Below are 19,865 nucleotides of genomic sequence, written 5' to 3' on the forward strand. Positions count from 1 at the left end.
TTTGTCAGAACATTAAGATACAACTCCAAAGCGACCCGACGTGAACTTCTGTGAGGCGTCGACTTCAGATAAGCTCTTTTCACATTCAATATGGTCAGAGAAGAGTTGTTAGGTCACAAATAAGTGCCACTAAAGCCATGCTTGGGATTCAAGTTATACCAAAAGCAGCACTCTTTATCTCTCTCTCTCTTTCTCTCTCTCCTTCTCTCTCTCTCTCTCTCTCTCTTCAGTGAGTCTGAAGCAGCAGCAGCAGCAGCAGTGACGGCGTCTCATCCCAAAGAGGAGCGAGCATTACCTGGCTGGTGCTAACTAACAACTGGTAGGCACAGATGGAAGAGGAAACGGGTGGTTCGATCTTAACTGTAACACAGCTGGGAGAGCAAACGTACATTTCCGAGAGGAAGAATCGGTGAGGTATTAAGTAAGTAGAGCAGCTGTGATGATACTGTAATGGTCTGACACTACGCCTGCGATCAAACGAGGTGAGTCTTTGTGCTGGGTCAGTGGTGACTGCTGACTATTTGAACTTTGAAGAAGGCGGCGTGGAGTAAAACATTTTGAGGCAAAACAAAACAAAAAAAAAAGGTCAGTCTGATTTGGATGAAAACGGTTAAATAGAGAGAGAGCTACAAGTTTTTCACACAACAAAGTATCCCATGCAATATACAGGGCTATTCACCTATGTCAGAGCTAATTCCTTATATATGCATTGCTTAAAGTTAATAGAATTTCAATTATATCTCGTGACTTTACATATATATTAATGACTTATACTATGATTTATAAACTGTAATGTTATTTTCAACTAATTATACAACAACCAAAATGGAAGTCTAATGATCAATTCATTACCTTGAATCTAAAACTATGATCTAGCGGGATTACATGATGTCTTCTCTAAGGCGTGTCTATCTCTAATAATAGTAAACTGAAGGTTAATAGTGTAGACTCGCGCTCCAGTCTGACAGTTTTGCTTCCTTTTGAAGCATGCACGACACACACATACAAACACACACTTTCTCTCGTTCTCTCTCCGTCTCAGCCTTGCACGCGCACACACACACACACACACACACACACACACACGCACACGCTCACGCTCACTCTTTGACAATCAGTTGGTCCAGTCTGTAAGAGAGAGGTATGTCGTGAGTGTTTCAAGATTATAGAGAATGTGTTTAGCAGCCCACCGTCTTTTTTTTTTTTGTTTTTTTTTTTAAATTCCCTCTGGAATCCATAAAGTTTCCCTAAAGATCTTTATAAGCCACGCTAACAATCCCACTGGTCTGGATTATCGCTTAGAGGGTCTCCGGCTTTTAAAAGTCGTCTTCTAATCCTTCTTATAATGAGCTACCGTGTGTGCTAAAAGGATGCATCATGATTTTCGGAATGATTGGGCCTACAGGATAGAAATCTGTGGCTTTAAATCGACAACAACTGTGAGGAAAACACATTCAGAACGGCCAACACTTAGGTCCAAGAGGAAAATAATAAAAACAAATCATCAAACCAAGACTCATACCATGTTGTTTCACTCTTGAGCTGCACTGATTTAAACAAGAAAAACAGTCATTCCCTGCAGTCACCATTTTAGCGGTGGTGGCCATAACTGCACCAGATGACTGCAAGTCAGTCACACACATTCACGCACGTCCGTACCCCGGTGATCGTTGCCATAGCTGCGCTGGTTAGAAAAATAAAAAACAAAATAAAAGTAAAGAAATCAAGACCTCCCATTTTTTCACAGGTGTGAGGTAGATGAGGGGGGGCTTCAGGTATCCTTGATTGAAGGGGAGACACGAGGGTCAGGGGTTAGCGGTGAAAGGTTCACCTCTATGGGCTGTTTTCAGGATTTCCTCCACCTCTGGGTCCGGGGGCCGCGTGTGTGGGGCTCCTCAGGGGAGGAGGAGGAACCCTCCAGGGGAGACGAGCCGGAGCGCTCCTCCTCCTCTGGGGGGCAGAGGTAGGGCCCGGTCCCTGGGCTGAAGGCCGAGGTAGACGCATGTTGGTCCTGAGAGCCTGTGGCGGGCGCCAGCGCCTTGTGGGGACACTGAGCCACCATGTGCGTGATGCTCTGGCAGTAGTGGCATTTCTTTGGCTGGGGGGGCAGGCCACACTCCTTGGCATGGTGATCCAGACCTCCACAGTTATAACAGCTGCAGAGGGTGGAGGAGGGGGCAAGGAGGAAAGACAGAAATGATGAGACGATGACAAAACATATCCAAAAGAGAACAGAAGGTAGAAGCCCTCGTCACATTATCCGTCTGCTTCAATAAGCAGAACACACCTTTTATAGCTGAAAACTCAAGGTTTTTTTTTTACAAAATAGACACATGACCACTCAAAAAAAGAAAAATCCACATATTGTATCTTCGTAAAGCAGCACTGTGGAGTGAAGTACCTACTCCTACATGGCTTCACCACTAGATGGTAGTATGACACAAGCTATTACTCCGGAAACATGAGTGGCACTCTGCGCCATGCCAAAAAACACTGTTTAATTAAATTTGACAGGAAGCAATTGGGTGCTGAAAGAGTTTGGGGGGAAAAAAGTGCCACCAACTGTTTTGTGACTACATGAAATCAACACAATTTTGGCTGTTTTAGGTGTCAGATGCTCTTATTTAAGGTCTGTTGTACAATTATCAGTCACTTTTCGTGGTTCTGCCTTTTTATTGCTACTGTGCCGTGAAATGCTCTAACACCCGTCAATCTAGACCAGGTGACACATCCACGGTGTTGAAATTGTTCCGGTGTAACTGTGTTTCATGGTGATTTTAATTTGAAGGTTACGGACAAACGAAGTCTTTGCATAGAAGCTGAAAGCAGCAGCAGCACATGATCATGAAACCATGCTTCACTGTCTGGGATTAAACAAAAGCAACATGGACACACTAAACCAGCACGTTAGCACACTGCAGTCGCTTAAGAAAAGAAATTATGCCTTTGCTTTAAAAGAACTCCGTTTCGGTCTTCATTGGTTTTAAACGGGCTGAATTATCTCCAGAGAACATTTAACATTCGTCCTTTAGAGTTTGAATTAAACGAAGACATAAAAGGAGCTGCGTGCATGTTTATTACATATTAAGGATATTTTTCTTTGATGTTGTTTTTGCAATGCTTCTTAATTGCAGTTCACTTGTTGGTAACAGTATTAGCTGGAGAATACAAATAGAATATAATAAATAAGAGCTAGAGACAGGTTTGAAGATGCCATTAGCAAGTGTCCTCACAATCTGGATTCATAGAACTACAGCTATATTCCTATATTTAAAAAAATTAACAGCCATAACCGTAAGACAGTAACACATCAAATCCAATACTATTAACAATTCTGTATCAGTCTGTCGTAGGATTTAAGTTAGATTTTGACATGTTTATGTTGGTAAAAATTCATTCAAAATCTTAAAATTCATTCCTCTTCCATCTCAGATTAGGCAGTTTGATCCCATTTGAACTAATTCAAAAGCATTTAACCACAGAAATTTCAACATTTACAGAAAACAATGCAGCGTCAGAAATTACATTTTTCTTCGCAGTAAGACACTAAAGAATCATCAGCGCAGAGGCACTGCTCTTTAGCACAATAAGTTGTCATGTCTGAAGCTTTTTTTTTTAAAATCAGTTAAGATTAAATATTGGATTCTGGGAAACGGTTACCATCTTGGATTTAACATATTTATGGAGAATTAAAACCATAAGACCAACTGCTGAACTGAACTACATATGAAAAAAAAACTAGAATCTAGAAATGAAGACAAGATAGTTGAAAACATTTAGGGAATAATGCGTCTGTTCAGTACGTCGTGGAGACGTTCTCTTTAGCCGACAGTGCTTCAAGGATCTGCTGCTTTCAGAATTGATGCATTTAGTCATTCCCACAAAAGCTGAATATTTCAACACAATGCTTACATCAAACACCTTACAAGAGCCGCGGACTACACGGCAGCGGTGTAAAGAATGGACAACACAATAGTGGGTTGCATAACAGAGTGACCAGCAGGGGTCAGAGCAGCTTAACTGCCACAGGAGCCACACTGAGCACGCTCACAAAGACAGGATGACATCACAGACATCTACCTGCCATCTCTGAATCCAATACTGCCATGCTACCACCTTAGCAGAAGGCAGAGACACTTGACCTAACACTGGATCAATTATCCCAAATAAACTGAATTATTCAGCTGTGTAAAACAATCAGGGAGCCGTCTCTCCCAGATACTGTTTCCTCCTTTCTAACAAAAGCTTTTCTTTTCACACCTTTCTAACTGGACGTCACGGGGTTGTACCGTGGTGAGGCGACGGCAAGCAGCATAAAGAGTGGCAGAGCTGGACTTTCTAATGTAAATGTAGCCTTGCAGTCGTGTGATGTCTTCCTACAGCACATATACTCGCCTCTGTCTGGTGGGGTTTGCTGTACGTCATTCTCTGTCAGAGGGAGGACGGGAAACACAGCCTCCCTTTGCTTCAACCACCAGGCGTTTTCAAGGAGCTCCATATGGCTCCCTCTGACAGATTTTAGTAAAGCACCCTTCAGGATTTTACTGAGGACAAAACAATTGATTGAGCTACTGCCGCATTGAGATGCATATAAGCCCAATCCATCCCTGTGCTAATGCCGTCTCTAATGTAAAAGCTGGCAAATTGATTTAAAATAGCGGCAATGGCAAGCAAAGTGCTCTATTCAATTCCTTATTATGGTGCACAATAACCATAGCAACAGGCATGTACTCAGGCAGATTGAATAGATTTAATCTATAATCTCAGCCCACTCAGAAATGGCTCGCTGCGGTGAGATGTACATATAACATATGTCTCCTTCTTCCATAGGCGGCACAGCTTTCTGAATGCAAGCTACCACGTTCACGTACATTCAGGTTTTGTTCGACGAAGCCGAGGCTGGCGAGTTGTGCACGCATGCATATCAATCATTACACTGCCGCTGACACAGGAAAATCATTCCTTTTTCCCATTTTCATCTCTTAATTATATCATCCTCACCGGTCTCCCTTTGGTTTGCGTTTCTGGAGTGGGACCTTCCCTTTGGGTCTCCTCTCGCTGCCTGCACAGGGTCCCCCACCAGGTCCGGTCACCCGCAGGGACTCCAGGCCCTTAGAGGACTTCTTATAGGTGAACTCCACCTGCTCACCCTCCTTTAAGCTGCGGAAGCCCTCCATCACCAGTTTGCTCTGTTGGGAGAAAAAAAGCAATTATCCATTTAACAGTGGCAGATGCTTATAGCTCAGTGAAGTCTTAAGAAAAATAATGTCTGCAATACACAAGGGTCTGTATTTAAATCAGGGGATGTTCAGTTTGTTGTAGGATAAAAGGATGATGGAAGTTGACTTGAAATTGCCCTAATTTCATTATGAAAGCATAAAGTTGCCCCTGTTTTCTGTGTGGCTGATTGATGAGAAGATGTGATCTGACATAATAAATACTCTGATGGGATACTTGCAGTATATGTAAGACCACAACTCAGTGTAACACAGCAGGAGGATGGATATCCGAGTCATTTAAATTATTTTAGATATCCACATGTCCTTGAAAACCGTTTAATCATTTGAGAGCCCATTAAAGGCAATTCCAGTATCTCCAATATGTCATTTTTAAAGGCTTGAAATCCACAATGGTATAGAAATGTATTTTCCCTTGCCTGGTTCTGCTTAGTATTGTATAACCTTGAATGATGATGTAAACTGACAAAGACCGCACACTTTTCAGTAGGCAATTGAAAGGTACAGAGAGCCTCTGTCTCGAGCAGAACGGGTCATTTTTCCATGAAAAGACTCAATTTAATGCCTTAGCTCTGACGCTCTGTCCGCACAGCATGAAGCTCAGCATTAATAAGTCCACACCCATCAGAGCTAATTTAACACTTACATATTGAGCAGTTGCCCGAGAGCAAGACGAAACAACTCCCCAATCAACACTTTTCATCTCCGAGTAATTGTCACAGAAGAAGCAACACTTATTAAACCTGGGAAGTTTGCTGTGGGCGCTTGTGCGCACTGCTGCATGCGGCAAACTCAACATCCAGTCAGCGCATTGTACACAGAAGGACGTCATTTCGAACATGGCAGATTATGTGGTTTGCACCAACTGCCATGACAGTCTGTGCACAGAAGGACTTATCTCAGCGTCCTTGCTGTTCTCCCTTTATCTACTTTTCGCAGAGGCACCACTTCCTAGTCCTTCTGCAGAGAGAAAAGACGAGCACGTCGCGCCCATGCCGTCATTTTCTCTCCACACGTCCACCATCCGTCTTCATCATCTATGTGATCGGAATTATTTAGTTACTACGTCACCACCGGACAGTGATTTATGTCTTGTTGATCGCACAGAACCGACGGCTGATGTGCACCGTATCCATGACCTTCATGAATCGCAGCAAGCCCTGCAGATCTCTGCATAGGTAAACACACACCCACACGGGCATGCAGTGCGCAGAGCAAACCTACTATACATTGAGGCCTAAAAATAACACACAGGCTATCTGTAAATTCAGTGCTTGCTGGAGAGACAGATGTGTAGGAGACAGGAAGAGAAGGGAACAAATGAGCAGAGGGAATCAAATGTAAAACCACAGAGGGGGGAGAGAAAATGTGTTCAGCAGCATTTTTTCCCTATAATGTCTATGTCAATGACTGTAGTTACAGGAAGCTAAAAGGTGCTCTATAGGTGGTCTATTCATAGATATACATGAATATGTAAGAGAGTAAAAAATGTATAAAACAGTGAGAAGAGGAAAAGTGACAAAAGAAGTGTGAATTAATTCCACACCAAGAATAGTGGTTGGACTCACTGCACTGACGATATCTATCAGACTACCACTGTAGTGATAGTCTGACCTGAAGGTAAAAGTGTAAGGCTGCGATAAATGAGTACACAAGAATGGAAAATAACATTAAAAGTAGTTTCTGTTTCATCTTATGCTTCTAAAAAAATTAACAAAAATTGCTTAAAACTTCTTCCATTACAAATATTTATTTTTTCAAACATAATTGATAATAAAAGATTTAGAGTACAATCGCAGTACAATCCAAAGAAAAGAATAGTCTTTACATCAATTAATGCAGCTTTCAAAATTCAGAATACAGATGGTTTAAACAGCATCTCACTGCAAAATGTGCTGCTGCTGCTTTCGGCTTCAATGTAAAGACTTTGTTTGTCTGTAACCTTCAAATTAAAATCACCATGAAACGCAGTTACACCGGACCAATTTCAAACATCTATCTATTCTAATGACGTGTGTAAAAATATGGAATAGTCAAGGACTTCCACATAATGCACTAAAAGCTTTTCAGAATGCAACAATTTAATCTCACAAATTTATATTAAATAAATCAGTTTTAGTTCATCTGAAAGAATTTTTTTCATGTAATTCCATTTTAAAATCATTCTTTTTGAGAATTTGGATGACTTAAATTAGTTACTTTTCTGTATTATCTTTACACCTGACTGTCTAAAAAGTTTTGAATGAAGGACAAGCTTAATATATAAAAAGCAAAAAAATAATAATAATTAAAAAGAAAATAGGTAACACAATTTCTTCAAGATTTTGCTACTAAGAGTGTTTGTAAAGGACCATGAAATAAACAGCGTCCTCAGATAGAATTTAAAAATTCCTTTTTCTGAAAAACAAAACAAAAAATGCGGACATGTATTTCTCTTATTTTCATTCATTTCATTTTCCTCTTTTTCTCTATTTTTTTTTTTTACAACATAACCATCTAGAGTAAATCTTTATATGAGTAGCTACAAATTGTGTTTAAATCAAAAGGCGCTCAACAGAATCAAACCAAATTGTGCTTCAAATTAGAAACATTTAAACATGCAGAAATGTATTTTTTTGAGTAGATTCCTCACAAAAACACAGAACAACTGAGCCTTGACATCAAACTTCTTTGAAGCTATTCCTCCTCCTTATTTACACACTTTCCACATTTCCACAATTAATAAGAAGGAAAATTGCTGCTCTTCAACACAAGTAATTTGCCAAAAATCTATTAATTCCATACTCTCTCAGATGTCTTTTCTGTTTCTCTCCCTGCTATTGGTGAGTTACAGACAGGGTCACATTGATCCTAGTCAACTGCTGATGGCGAACTCGTCCATTTTGGCCGTTCAGGTATTGGATTTGGCTTTGAGAAAAGCAGTGGGATCAGAGAATGGAAATGAGCAAAAGCTAAGATTTTGCAGAACAGATGTAAGAGATGGAATAAAACAGTGAGCTTGTGGCTTTATGCAGCCAATGAAGTCGCTGTGCTGCAAAAACAACAAATTCAAGATTCAACAATCAATAATTTATTAACGTATCAACCAAAACTGCTACAACACGCATGCCTAAAAAAACCTGACTTTCTATTCTTTATGAACAACAAACCGATGAACCTCAGGCAGCCTGAACCCTGTTTTCGAATTAAAACGCCAATTGATTTCATGATTACCATCATTACACCATCCACATGACTGAAAGGCAGTTCCTGCAGCACAAATCAGAAGAAAGCCAATAAAAAATTGTGCCCATCCCCACAAAACAACATGCATTCTGAATAATGATGAATAATCGACTGCTCTCGATAGACTGTGTGGCGCATGAGCCCTTCCTGTTCCTCTCCTGTCTTCACTTCACAAGCAGCATGTCTCTCCAGGTCAAAGTTGAGTGGTTTGTCTCAGTACCCTACCCCCTCTCCAACCCCGTCAATGCCCACAATGCACCAGTGAGGAAACCACACAACCCCTTTTGTTCTGCAGAAATGCAGGAAAACACACACACACACACACACACACACACACACACGTCTCCTACATATAAGAGGAGGTATCACACTCTTGCCTTCATGCCTCAGATGAGTTTAATTTCTGAAGCATGAGCTTGCAACAGCTCAGTCGCTCCACAATTACGTAATAAAACGCAGCATGTGGATTTATGTGTGTGTGAGTGTGTGTGTGTGCCTCTGTGCTGGTGAATACATGTGTCAATGTATGCGAAGAAGAAAAAAAACTTCACAAATCAGAACCTGTAACCCGAGTCGCCTCCTCTCGAGTGACCTAGCGGGTGTCCTGACCCGTTTCAGTTTACGCACTAGAGGTCAGGAAAGGGCACGGCCGGGGAGAGGGAACGAGAGAACGTCAGAGAGGGGGGGTGGCGGGGGACACAAAATGGAGGAGTGGCCTGGAGCAGGAGGGTAGTGGATGAGGGAGGGAGTTTGGAGGAGGAGGAGGTGGGGTTCATGGAAATGCCTCCAGCGCATTCTGTTCAGCTCCAATGGAGGAGCAACTCCTGATCAGTGGCTGGACCTGGGGGGAGCCCAGGAACAAAACCCCCATTTGATCAGGAGCCCCACAGGTCACCAGCAGAAATCCGGGGGTCAGTGGTATACCCATCCGAGCACCACCCCCTGCCCGACTGGCGGACCACACCAGCTCTCAGCACTTTAACTCCAGCAGCAGCTACTGTCATCCTAAAAACTGAAGAAACTGAGCTAACAAAATGGACACCAACGTTCTCTAAAATGGCTTGATTATGCTTACGAGCTTCCTTACATGTAATAAATATCTTCCTATGGCTCCACGTGTGTGTGTGTGTGTGTGTGTGTGTGTGTGTGTGTGTGTGTGTGTGTGTAAGAAGGAGCCAGCGATCAATACAGCATCCTGGATAGAAATAGCCCTCCTTTTCATCAGCCTGGCCCTCGTCATCACCAGGCCCAGCAATCAATACAGGAAGCTGTAACGTGAGGGGATGGGGAAGTGGAGAGAGGACACCCACCATCCTCCACCAGCCTCTCTCCGTGGCGACCACCAGCTATGGAATGGCTAATTATGGGATGCTTTAAATCAGAGGTGGCCCACGCAGAGCCGCTTGCTGGATCGTGCTTGTGTTAAGAGGAAGGGGTGTGTGTGTGTGTGTGTGTGTGTATAGGGGTGAGCGTGACGGAGATGGCGGTCACCATGTGGCGTGGTGCCATTAAGTAGCTTTTTACACACAGGAAATGCTAAGTGGACAAAGCTGGGCCAGATCAGCTCAGATGGACATAACCCAACAGGATGCATATAAACCAAAGAAGAAAGAGGAGAGAGAAAGCTGGACGAAGGAGGTAAAAAAAAAAAAAGCACACAAACACGCCGAAGAAAACCACCAACAGAGCCGCTCTTATGACGCTGACACCCAAGCCCTCCTCAACACGTTGTCATTAGTAGCCCTGACCCTTGAACCCTGCCCAACCCCCATCAAACACTTAAAAGCCTTCATGTTTCCCCTGCCTCAAATTAACAACATCCAACACCCCCGATTATGACTGGGGCAAATATTTGATCTGGGGGAGGAAGCACTAGATCATCTTGCTACGTTTATCAGCATGAGAGGGGAAATGAACCTCGCTGAGGTGACTGGTGATAAAACACACAGCCTGCTAATAACTGGACCCGTGCAGAACAGAAGCAAAGCATATCTGGGTTTTGACACAGATGCTTGTGCTCTTTTGAAAATTCAATATGAGCCATTTGAGGAGGTGATGCCACCTCACGGGCAATTATTAATGACAAATTGTGTGTGTGTATATACACACACACACACACACACACACACACTGGTTGACAAATACAAGGTTCTTAGTTGATTTTTTTTGAACATTTTTTTGACACTTTCACCGTAATGGAGAGCATTTTAACATTACCTGTATTTGTCTTTAAGTTGTTTAAGAAACACTATTATTGCACTCATTATTGCACATGGTTTAAATTAAAATCATTGATTTTGCTGTAGCTGACCACATTTGAAAAGGCAAAAACCAGCAGCGTGTTTGGTCTTCTTTGTACTCAGAATTCAACCTACATGTACCAACATGATGTCAGACACAACAAAGTGGGATAATGGTTATTAGATGATTAGCTTGCTTATGACGTTGATATTAAGAGATTAACATCAGCAAAATAGGATCAAAAGCGAGTCCATGTATCTGTGGTAGATCTAATTCTTACACATTGTACTCTTATCGTTTGAGTGTTACTGACAACCATGATTTTCACATTGGAAAAGTTATTTTAGCTTCCTCTGCCTTTTTAACTAAAATCTGTCTGTGACATTGACAATCTCAACGTCAAACCCATTACTGGTGCATTTCAAACAGGTTTGAGTCAAAAGGATCTCTCCCAAAGTTAATTTGAAACATATTTTTACACATTTGCATCGCCATTTCTTCAACAGCTGCAGTATATATAATGTTTTTTTAGTTTATGATTTCCTTTAGGTGTAGAAAACTAATCTGCAGCTGTTTTGATAATTGATTGTTTTCATTTTTCAAGCAAAAACGCCAAACATTCTGCAGTTCCAGCTTCTTTAACAGGAGAAAGTTTGATTTTCTTTTTCATATGAAATAGTAAACTCAATATTTTTGGCTCTTGGAAAAATAAAAAAGAACTTTGAATATGTCATCTCTGGCTCTTTTGAGTTAACATTTTCACTATTTTCTGTCATTCTGAAGAAAAAGCAAGGAATCAAGAAAATAATCTGCATCTTAGTCGACAATGAAAATAATGGCTAGTTGCTACCTTTGATCCTTTTTTCCCCACACACGTCTGTTAAAAACGCTGGAGGACATGCGACAGCCACAGAAAAGACACATTTACTGAAAGTCTGCGTTAGCTTTTATTAATGTTTTACGGCTGAACGTTTCCGTCGGCTTAGATTTTTTGAAATGAAATTAAAGAAGTGTCAGGAGGCGCGAACGTACCCGACACTCTCTTTGTGTTCCAGGTGAACTGCGGCGTGTTTTTAGCCCTGCTCGGCTTTCTACTCCGCCACCTTTCCAATTACCAATCATATCCGCTGTATGTGGCCAGCTCCTCAAAAGGAAGTCACATGACTACTCTTTCTTCTTCTTTTGCGTTTTTTGATGTGCAGAAGAGAAGGGTGGGTTTTGGTGGAGGAGGTGTGGGGTTGGGGGTGGGGGTGGGGGGGTAGTGTTGCTGCAGGAGAGACAAAGCCTGATACTGGCTATCTGGAGGCAGAGATGGGTGGGGCCTGCATGCCAAACGGTGACACGGACCAGAGGTTAATCTCACTAGGGGCCCACTTTAACCTCGCTACACAAAACACACACACACACACTCTCCTTTGCGCGCACACACACACACTCAAAACCGAAAACATCTTACAGCCGTTCACATGTAGACATCAACAACCTGGTGGTTAAGAGCGTAAAGTAAGAACCACACACACACACACACACACACACACTCACACAGGGGCTCCATAAATTGAACACACACTCTGGAGGTTTCAGGAGAATAGCAGCAGCAGCAGCAGCAGCAGCAAACTGTTCAACATTTCAAACTGATTACTGACAAAGGGCAAGCAGCCCCCCACCACACCGCCACACACACACCCCCTCACCCCACCCAACCCTCCTGCCTTTTTGTCTTTAAAGAAATTCCTCTTTTTAAAGAATGCCTGAGGAGAGAGCACCCCCCATGTCCCAGCAGGAACTCTCTCTCTCACACACACACACACACACACACACACACAGAAAAACACTCAGTCCAGGTAGAGAAGAGGTTGACAAATAGAGATAATGAAACGGCTTTGTGTGTGGAATCACTAAGCAGAGAGGTAAAGCGGGTGAAGAAGTTTAATTACTCTCTCTAACTCACACACACACTCTCCCTCTCTCTCTCTCACACACACACACACACACACACACACACCTTCCAAATAGGAAGTGATCAGATAGGAGCCCTGATGAAGAGGCCTCCCAGGAAGAGAACCCGTGGTCGGGCGGGGACCCTCTCGCTGACTCACACACCCTCCCTCTCTTACCTCCTGCTCCTCCACTCACTCGTCTTTTTCCAACCTCTCGCTCATGTTTTCCTCCTCGACTACTACTAGCACCCACCCACCCCACCCCCGCCCGCCTGCGCCACCACCACCACCCCTCGCCAACACTTATTTTTCCCACATCCCTCCTCTTTCCCTCTCTGAGGAAAACTCCTCCTCTCTCTCTCTTTCTCCTGTCCTCATGCTCCCTCTTCCCCTCCCCATCGCTCTTACCTCTGCCTCTCTCTGGTAAGTACAGGATAAACGTTGTGCAGGAATAAATTTGCAGTCTTTCCACTTTTTCTTTTTTTTTTTTTTTTTTTTTGCATACAGTAATTGACAGCTAACCTTGCATCATACATGCAGAGAATATTTCATGACCTTTGCGTCAAGCCGAACTCTCTCTTCTTTATGCTCCCCTCCTTGTTTGCGCTTCACTGTTCTGAGACATTTGTATCCTAACAGAAATATTCTCCATTATAAAACACACACAGATGCTATGGCAACACATAAGATAACCTGCAGGATTTTAAATCAGTGTGCCCAAATCTCAACATTTCCTTGAAACAGCATCCACATGTCCAAATGGATGCAGGCTGACAGCAGAGACACAGAGTGTAAAGATGAATGCAAATACTGGCAAAAGAGTGGGGTGTTTTGCATTCAGTATGACAACGTGCTTATGAATGCATATTGTCTGCTCTTTGTGCGAAATGACAGCCGCATTGTTGTAAACACGTAGCTGGAAACACTGGGGGGAAATGCACTAGTGTAAACATATGATTGATTGTTTGCAAATTAATTCATCTGTTCGGGTTTTTGTGGAGCAATTTGCGTTTTCTAAACCTCTAAAAATGCAACACACGATTTAAGAAAATCTATATCCAGAGCAGAAACAGACAGTTATTTATTGCAAATATTTTCATCTCCTTTATTATCAAATACTGAGTTAAGACCGAGCCTCTCAAACCACCACATGCATTTGAAACACAGCCCCACAGACACCTATATGGCAGCAGCCTGCTCTGTTCTGTAGGTTACAAACTGCTGACTTCTGCTCACCTCTTCAGCTTTGTTTCCCCACCTCTTCTAAAGCACCTCTGGCCAGCAGGGAAATTAGGAGCCAGAAGTATGTAGATACATGCAGGCAATGGAGCCACAATATGAAAGTATCAATCAAAAGCAGATAAGTCAAAGCTGCAGTGTGCTCTCTCCTGAGCCTCCTTGATTTCAGGTATCCACAGCAGTGATCACAGGGCGACTACTACCCACACACACAAGTAAGCGCTGACAAAACAAAAAATTAAACATGCATCGTTTCGCATATGATGATGCATGCCACAACTATGGAGACAAGTGGAGCAAAGGTCAACACGCTGCTTCAACTTTAGTCACTCAAAATGGGAATTTTGTTATCACCAACTTCCCTGCAGAATTTAAATTATTTTAGATGTAATAGCTAAATCTCTATATTTTTATCAGTCAGTTTGAATTATAAAAATAACTTTATAATTGTAAAGGTTAATGGTGCTTTTACAATGAAGGGCAATGACAATTTAAAATACATAAAAACAACAAAATAAAGGAAAGTGAATGCAGCTAAAATCATAAAGAAACGTATTAAAACATGTCGTTTCATCACTGCAAGCTGCCCCACTGGTGTACAACCAAAACAAATACCTCTTTTTCCCCCCCAAGCAAACCATGCCCCACTCAGAGCCCCCACTTTCTATTTCAGACTGCAATACAACTTAGAAAAATCATAACATCAAAGTTATTCAAGTCCCACAACAATGGGCTGATTTGTGAAACCTGAATTTCTCAACACTCCCAGTTTGCCCAGTTTGTGAGTGGACCCATGTTTTTTTTATTTTATTTTCCTCTACATCACTGATGACATCTGACCCCTGATATGCTCCCCCCACCCCCTGCCCACCAGTTCAGCACAACATCCCACGACTCCACAATAAAGACACCTTCAGAGGAGGGTGTCAAATGAAACGGTGAAAATGCCTCCTCATCCTCACGCGTTCCTCCCGGAGTATTTTAAAGCCACGTTTATAGGACCGTAAAAAGGAGGGCGATTAAAAGGAGGGAAAGAGGAGCTGAAAGAAGGGTGGACTCCACTCCTCTTTGTTTGCTGCAGAATAAGTCGAAAACAAGGCCTCACACATGAACTCCGCGCACAATAAATCAAACAGGAGCCTGCACGCGGTGGAAAGCGGGCCAGGCTTCACGTCTCCTGCGTAAACGTGAGGGGATGTGGTGGTGAAATAAGGGGGATGTTCGGTTTCAAACACAGCAGAGGCAGCAAGGAGCAGGACGCAGCCTCTCAAGGAACACGCTCTGCACACCCCACACCCCCCTTCTTCTTTTTAAACATGCTTTTCCGACATGTTGGCTGGCTGGATATCAAGCGAGCCCTGCTGTCCATTAGGGCCAAGTGTGAAACTAACCGTGTCACAGCCACACGACATGTCTTCCCTTCCCATTACAGTGCAGAGGGGAGCGAGGGAGGGGAAAGCTGGACGCATGTGGCTCAAAGAGGAAACTTGGCGTGTTTTTTTTTTTGTTTTGTTTTTTTTTTGTCAGGGCCGTGGACAACATGTGATTACACAGTAACGTGTTGGGTAATGCAAAACATCCGGATGATACAACGTTAACTGGCGCTCAGAGGAGAAATAAAGGGGCCTGCGGGGATCAGGGTGGGATCTGAAGTGACAGTGAAATTGTGGGAGAAGGAAATAAAGCTAAATCAACCACCGGACGCTTCTCCACGTTTTTAGAAAAAGCGAATCCGGATGAGGCCGTTGCGCACCGCATCAGCGCCACAAAGCAGATGTTTATTCCTCGTTGGTTTGTGTGCTTTCGACGTCAACTTACTTGGTGGACGAAAACATCCAGAGGGGGGTCGACGGGGCTCCCTTCGCTGCTGGTCATTGAGATAAATCCGAAGCCCATCCGGACGTTGAACCATTTGCAGAAGCCCGATCCCGACAGGATCTGAGGTCGAGTCCGGTCCTCCTGCTCGGTGGACTTGGCGGGGTCTTCTCCGCCACCTTTACCCGGCCCTCCTGAAACAAGGGAGGGGGTTGGGAGGGGGGTGCACAAGAAACAAGTTAGAACATTTTTATAGGCTCAGATACAACACCACAGGATGGCTATCCCCCTGTGCGCATAGCCTACCGGTTTATATAAGTTTAATGGGCTCTGTTGCGTAAAAACTTCTTGAAGAAGCGTGGGGGGAATCCCCTCCACTTGCAAACACGGGCTATGTGAAGTTCAGGGCCGGTAGAAATTTCCTACACTACTATTTTCGACACCACACAAGCGGCCGGGGCGCGTGGTGCTGTGATCCGGCGTGCATCCACGCAAAACGTTCCCACAAAAAAAGTTGATCGCCAGCGACCTGGTGACAGATGACCGCCTCCGATCCGCGCACGGGCACGGAACTTGTGGAGGATTCGTCTCGTGCATCTACAGCCCGCTGTGGAGTTGTAGGCTACGGGGTCCAAAAGGCAGGTGTACACATGGTTCCTCGAGCTTCACCAGCGTGCAGAACAAGCACACGCGCGCTAACAATGCATATACCTTAATGCAGCGAAAACATGGTTAGATATGGTGCTCGGCAGGGGCGGTTCAGGTCGTTTTTTTTTTTTTTTTTTTCTTTAAAGGTTTGGAACAACAATCACGTTGCACCTTGCCACCCCTCCTCCCACCCTCCCTCCCTCCTTTCCTCTCTCCTTCCTCGCGCGAGCAGATAGCGAGGAAAAACTAAGAGCAGAAAATAGAAAATAATTGCAGAATAACCTTCGGCCATGTTTCCCCGCGGACCCTCTGCGCCCAAGTTGCAATAGAGAAGCTTCCTCTGCGAAAACGGGCTGCGGTAGTCACCATTAATCCGACATCCTCGATCCCATCGGTCACCAATTGAGCTCGCATGGTACGGCGTGCTTTCTGCCTTTTGATATTTTTGTCATGTCTCTCTTTCTTCCCTTCAATCCCTTCCTCACTCACACCACCTCTGTACTGCTCTCCCTCTCTCTCTCTGCCTCCCTCTGCCTCTCTCCCTCTCTCTCCCTCTCCTTCGCTCTCATTCGCTCTCGAGCTGGCTGTGCCCGTTCCCGTAGTGAGAACACGTGACTTTGTCAATTACATGCCTTCTTGCTGCTAATTTCTGCCCTGCCATTCCAGGGAAGAGGGGAATCGCACTCGCAACCGCTTGCAGCATTCACCTCAGTTGTGTACATGTGGAAAAAAAGGCTGTGTTTGATTGGACTGTTTATGTTGTGTTTCCGTGGAGTGATAAAACTGCATCATAAGGGGCTGGTGTTGCTGCATAAGGCTATTAGGCCACGCTGAGATTAGATTAGGTGGGATTCAATTACATTTTAATGATTCCTTTGGGGGTAATTGGTGTAGTCATAGCAGCAGGGGAAGCAAAAGAAAACGTGGAAAACAAACATGAAAAAATGAGACAAGAAATTAGAAGAAAAGTAAATGATAAAGTTAAGGCACAGCATAAGCACTGGTGGATCCAGGCTACAAGTCTGTGGATTTCCCCATGATCACATGTACATGCAGCAGTGTGTCTGCACACTGGATTTTGTGCTTTGCAGAACTGAAACCAACCATAAATTTTAAAAGTGTGCAGTTGAACGTGCATGCCAGTATGCATATTAGCTTTGCAAGTTTGCAGCTTTCATCATTATCTGGTGTTATAATGCATGCACGAACATGCACCGGTGCATCTCGAGTGTTAGGTTTTCTAGAACTAGAACTGACGTGAATAGATTTTAAAAATAAGGATGTTAACTTGTATGTTAGGGAGATACCATACATACCACTGCAGTGGTGACACATGTGGGATATGAAACATTACAATGCAAACCGAGAACTTCTGTCCAAACCTCAACATATAAAATCTCCCACAAAAAAAAAGTTTCCCTTCCTAAAACTCACCTCAGTTTTCATTAAATAATTGTTTGTCCATAGATGTCCTCAGGTACGTATTATAAACCAAAATTACCAAAAGTAAATGATTTGATAGATAACTTCCTACATCAGATACAAAGTAAACTCATTATAGTGATAAAACATGGAGACACAGAGCATGTCTTTGTCTTATTTCATCCCAGACTAACACCTAACTCCAAACATATGAAGAAGCCTAGTTTTTAAATATATAAGATTATTATCTCAGCTCAATAAACTCCTGTCTTTGTTACAGAAATAACAACCAAGCGTGCAGACAGACCTAAATTCCCTTTACCTGAGTGCAAAATACAAACAGAATAAAGTCTACTGGTCATTTTTTATACTTTCCATGCATGCACATGTTGTTTTTGAGCTCCTAGCATACGACCAGTTACCTCCCAGCATCATAGTGGGCACCAGAGGAGAGCTGAACTCACAGCTTTGGAATGTGACTGGAAAACCCAGAAAAACAAACCTGAAAACTGATGTGTCCAGTCCTATGATCTGCAGTTGTCAGGAGAAAGTCAATCCACAGGCAACAGACTCTTTGCAGGAGATTTTCAGAAATACTTTAAGAAATGTGCACAGTGCTAATTAAATGGTGGCTAAGTTTGGAGCCTGCACGCTGAGGAAGGCATCAGCCGGATCGTTTGTGCTTGTTTCTCTGCAGCAGAATACAGACAAAGCAAATGAGAGCTCGTGAAGGCAATTTTTTTTTAGTTCAAATCAGTTTAAGTAAAAGTTTGACTCCAGCAAATTGTCAGTTTCATAGTTATCTTTTATCTTCACATAACTTGTGTCTGATTGATGCTAAGTACTTTAATAAATGTTATGAATGTGCACCACAAAAGTCTTTGTCATTCCAAAAAAAAAAACATTAAAAATCTCTTCCTCAAAAGTAAAACTAGGATAAAGGATCAAGTTTGCTCCTGTTTAAACTTCATTTTCAGGTTCTCCTCTATGTCTACAATGTGGGACAAACACTCCACAGAGACGAGAACAGGTCTAACCATAAGCTGCGGTTACTCAAGGCCACACAGCAGATTGATAACAACAAGGCTGAAAAATAGTGCGTTCATTGAGAAACTTCCCATCTTATCTCACATCTACTCCGGTGGGATGTTTCTCAAGGGGTTATTCCCGGGTATGAGGAAAGAGGAAAAACACGTTGGAGGAATGAAACAACAACAAGCCCATCTCCACCCACCAGAGCTAAAGAGCCCACCCTCCGGAATTCACGAGCTTTACCCCTACCCCCAATCCATCCATCCCAGCCCCCGCGCAAAAAAAAAAAAAAAAAAGCCTGTTTTTGAAGATGCTTGTAGAGGAGGCCTCCACACTGGCCATAGAATTACTGTTTGGGTCACAGGGTTGGATACCAGTGTCAGATGTTATCCACTCACTCACATCCTGACAGGACCTTTCTGATGAGCACACGTCGGTGGAAATCACCGCAGAGTAGCTCACCGACATGTCTACACTAATGACAAGGAATTATTTAGACTATGGGTGGCTTTGGGAGTGCCTGTTGGTCAAAGGAGGTGACTGAAATGGCAAAACGGAGATTAGTGGAGATTTTAAGACAGCTAAACGCAATGTGAACACCTTTATATGAACAGGAAAAATGTTAGTGTGAAACGAAGGGGAAACTGATGTTAGATGTGTGAGGATGGAGAGAACACTTCCTTCATTCTGTCTTTAATGAAAGCAGAACTTCTTTTCTTTACATTAGTTGTTTTATGATCAACACCAGCTGGAAGTTAAACATGCATACCGGTCGTTTGTTTTACCTTCAGATCAATCTTTTGTCATTTTAAACATACAGGCTAAAAAAAGCAGTTTTTCTTATGAGGTTTTGCAAAAAGAAAAAGATACAGATCAATTTCTTTACTAGATATTGTGGTTTTTCTTATAATGAAGTCTCACTTTAGCCACAATTTTATTTGCCCATTGATTGTTTTCAAACTTGTTTTAACTTCAGATCAATCTTTTTTTTTCACCGTTTTATTTGTGTAGAAGAGCTAATGGGCTAAAAAGAGCAACTTTTCTTATGAAGTTTTGCATAGGAAAA

At 43.0% G+C, this 19,865-nt stretch overlaps 1 protein-coding gene across 1 annotated transcript; it reads right to left on the reverse strand.

Moving 5' to 3' along the window:
- Positions 1 to 1,846: 1,846 nt before the first annotated feature.
- Positions 1,847 to 19,267, reverse strand: lin28b (lin-28 homolog B (C. elegans)). The gene is made up of 4 exons (XM_076756920.1): positions 19,198 to 19,267; positions 15,701 to 15,891; positions 5,002 to 5,189; positions 1,847 to 2,156 (listed from the first exon to the last, which is right to left on the reverse strand). The coding sequence occupies exons 1-4, from the start codon at positions 19,265 to 19,267 to the stop codon at positions 1,847 to 1,849; spliced, it is 759 nt and encodes a 252-aa protein (XP_076613035.1).
- Between the last annotated feature and the right edge of the window lie 598 nt (positions 19,268 to 19,865).

This window comes from Chaetodon auriga, chromosome 18 (genome assembly GCF_051107435.1).
Source record: "Chaetodon auriga isolate fChaAug3 chromosome 18, fChaAug3.hap1, whole genome shotgun sequence".
NCBI lineage: Eukaryota > Metazoa > Chordata > Actinopteri > Chaetodontiformes > Chaetodontidae > Chaetodon > Chaetodon auriga.

Coding starts and splice junctions, on each gene's coding strand:
- lin28b (XM_076756920.1), bottom strand. CDS start 19,267: ATGTCGGTGAGCTACTCTGCGGTGATTTCCACCGACGTGTGCTCATCA. Junction 15,892..19,197: donor AAGGTCCTGTCAGGATGTGA/GTGAGTGGATAA, acceptor CCCTTGTTTCAG/GAGGGCCGGGTAAAGGTGGC. Junction 2,157..5,001: donor CGCAAACCAAAGGGAGACCG/GTGAGGATGATA, acceptor CACCCTCTGCAG/CTGTTATAACTGTGGAGGTC.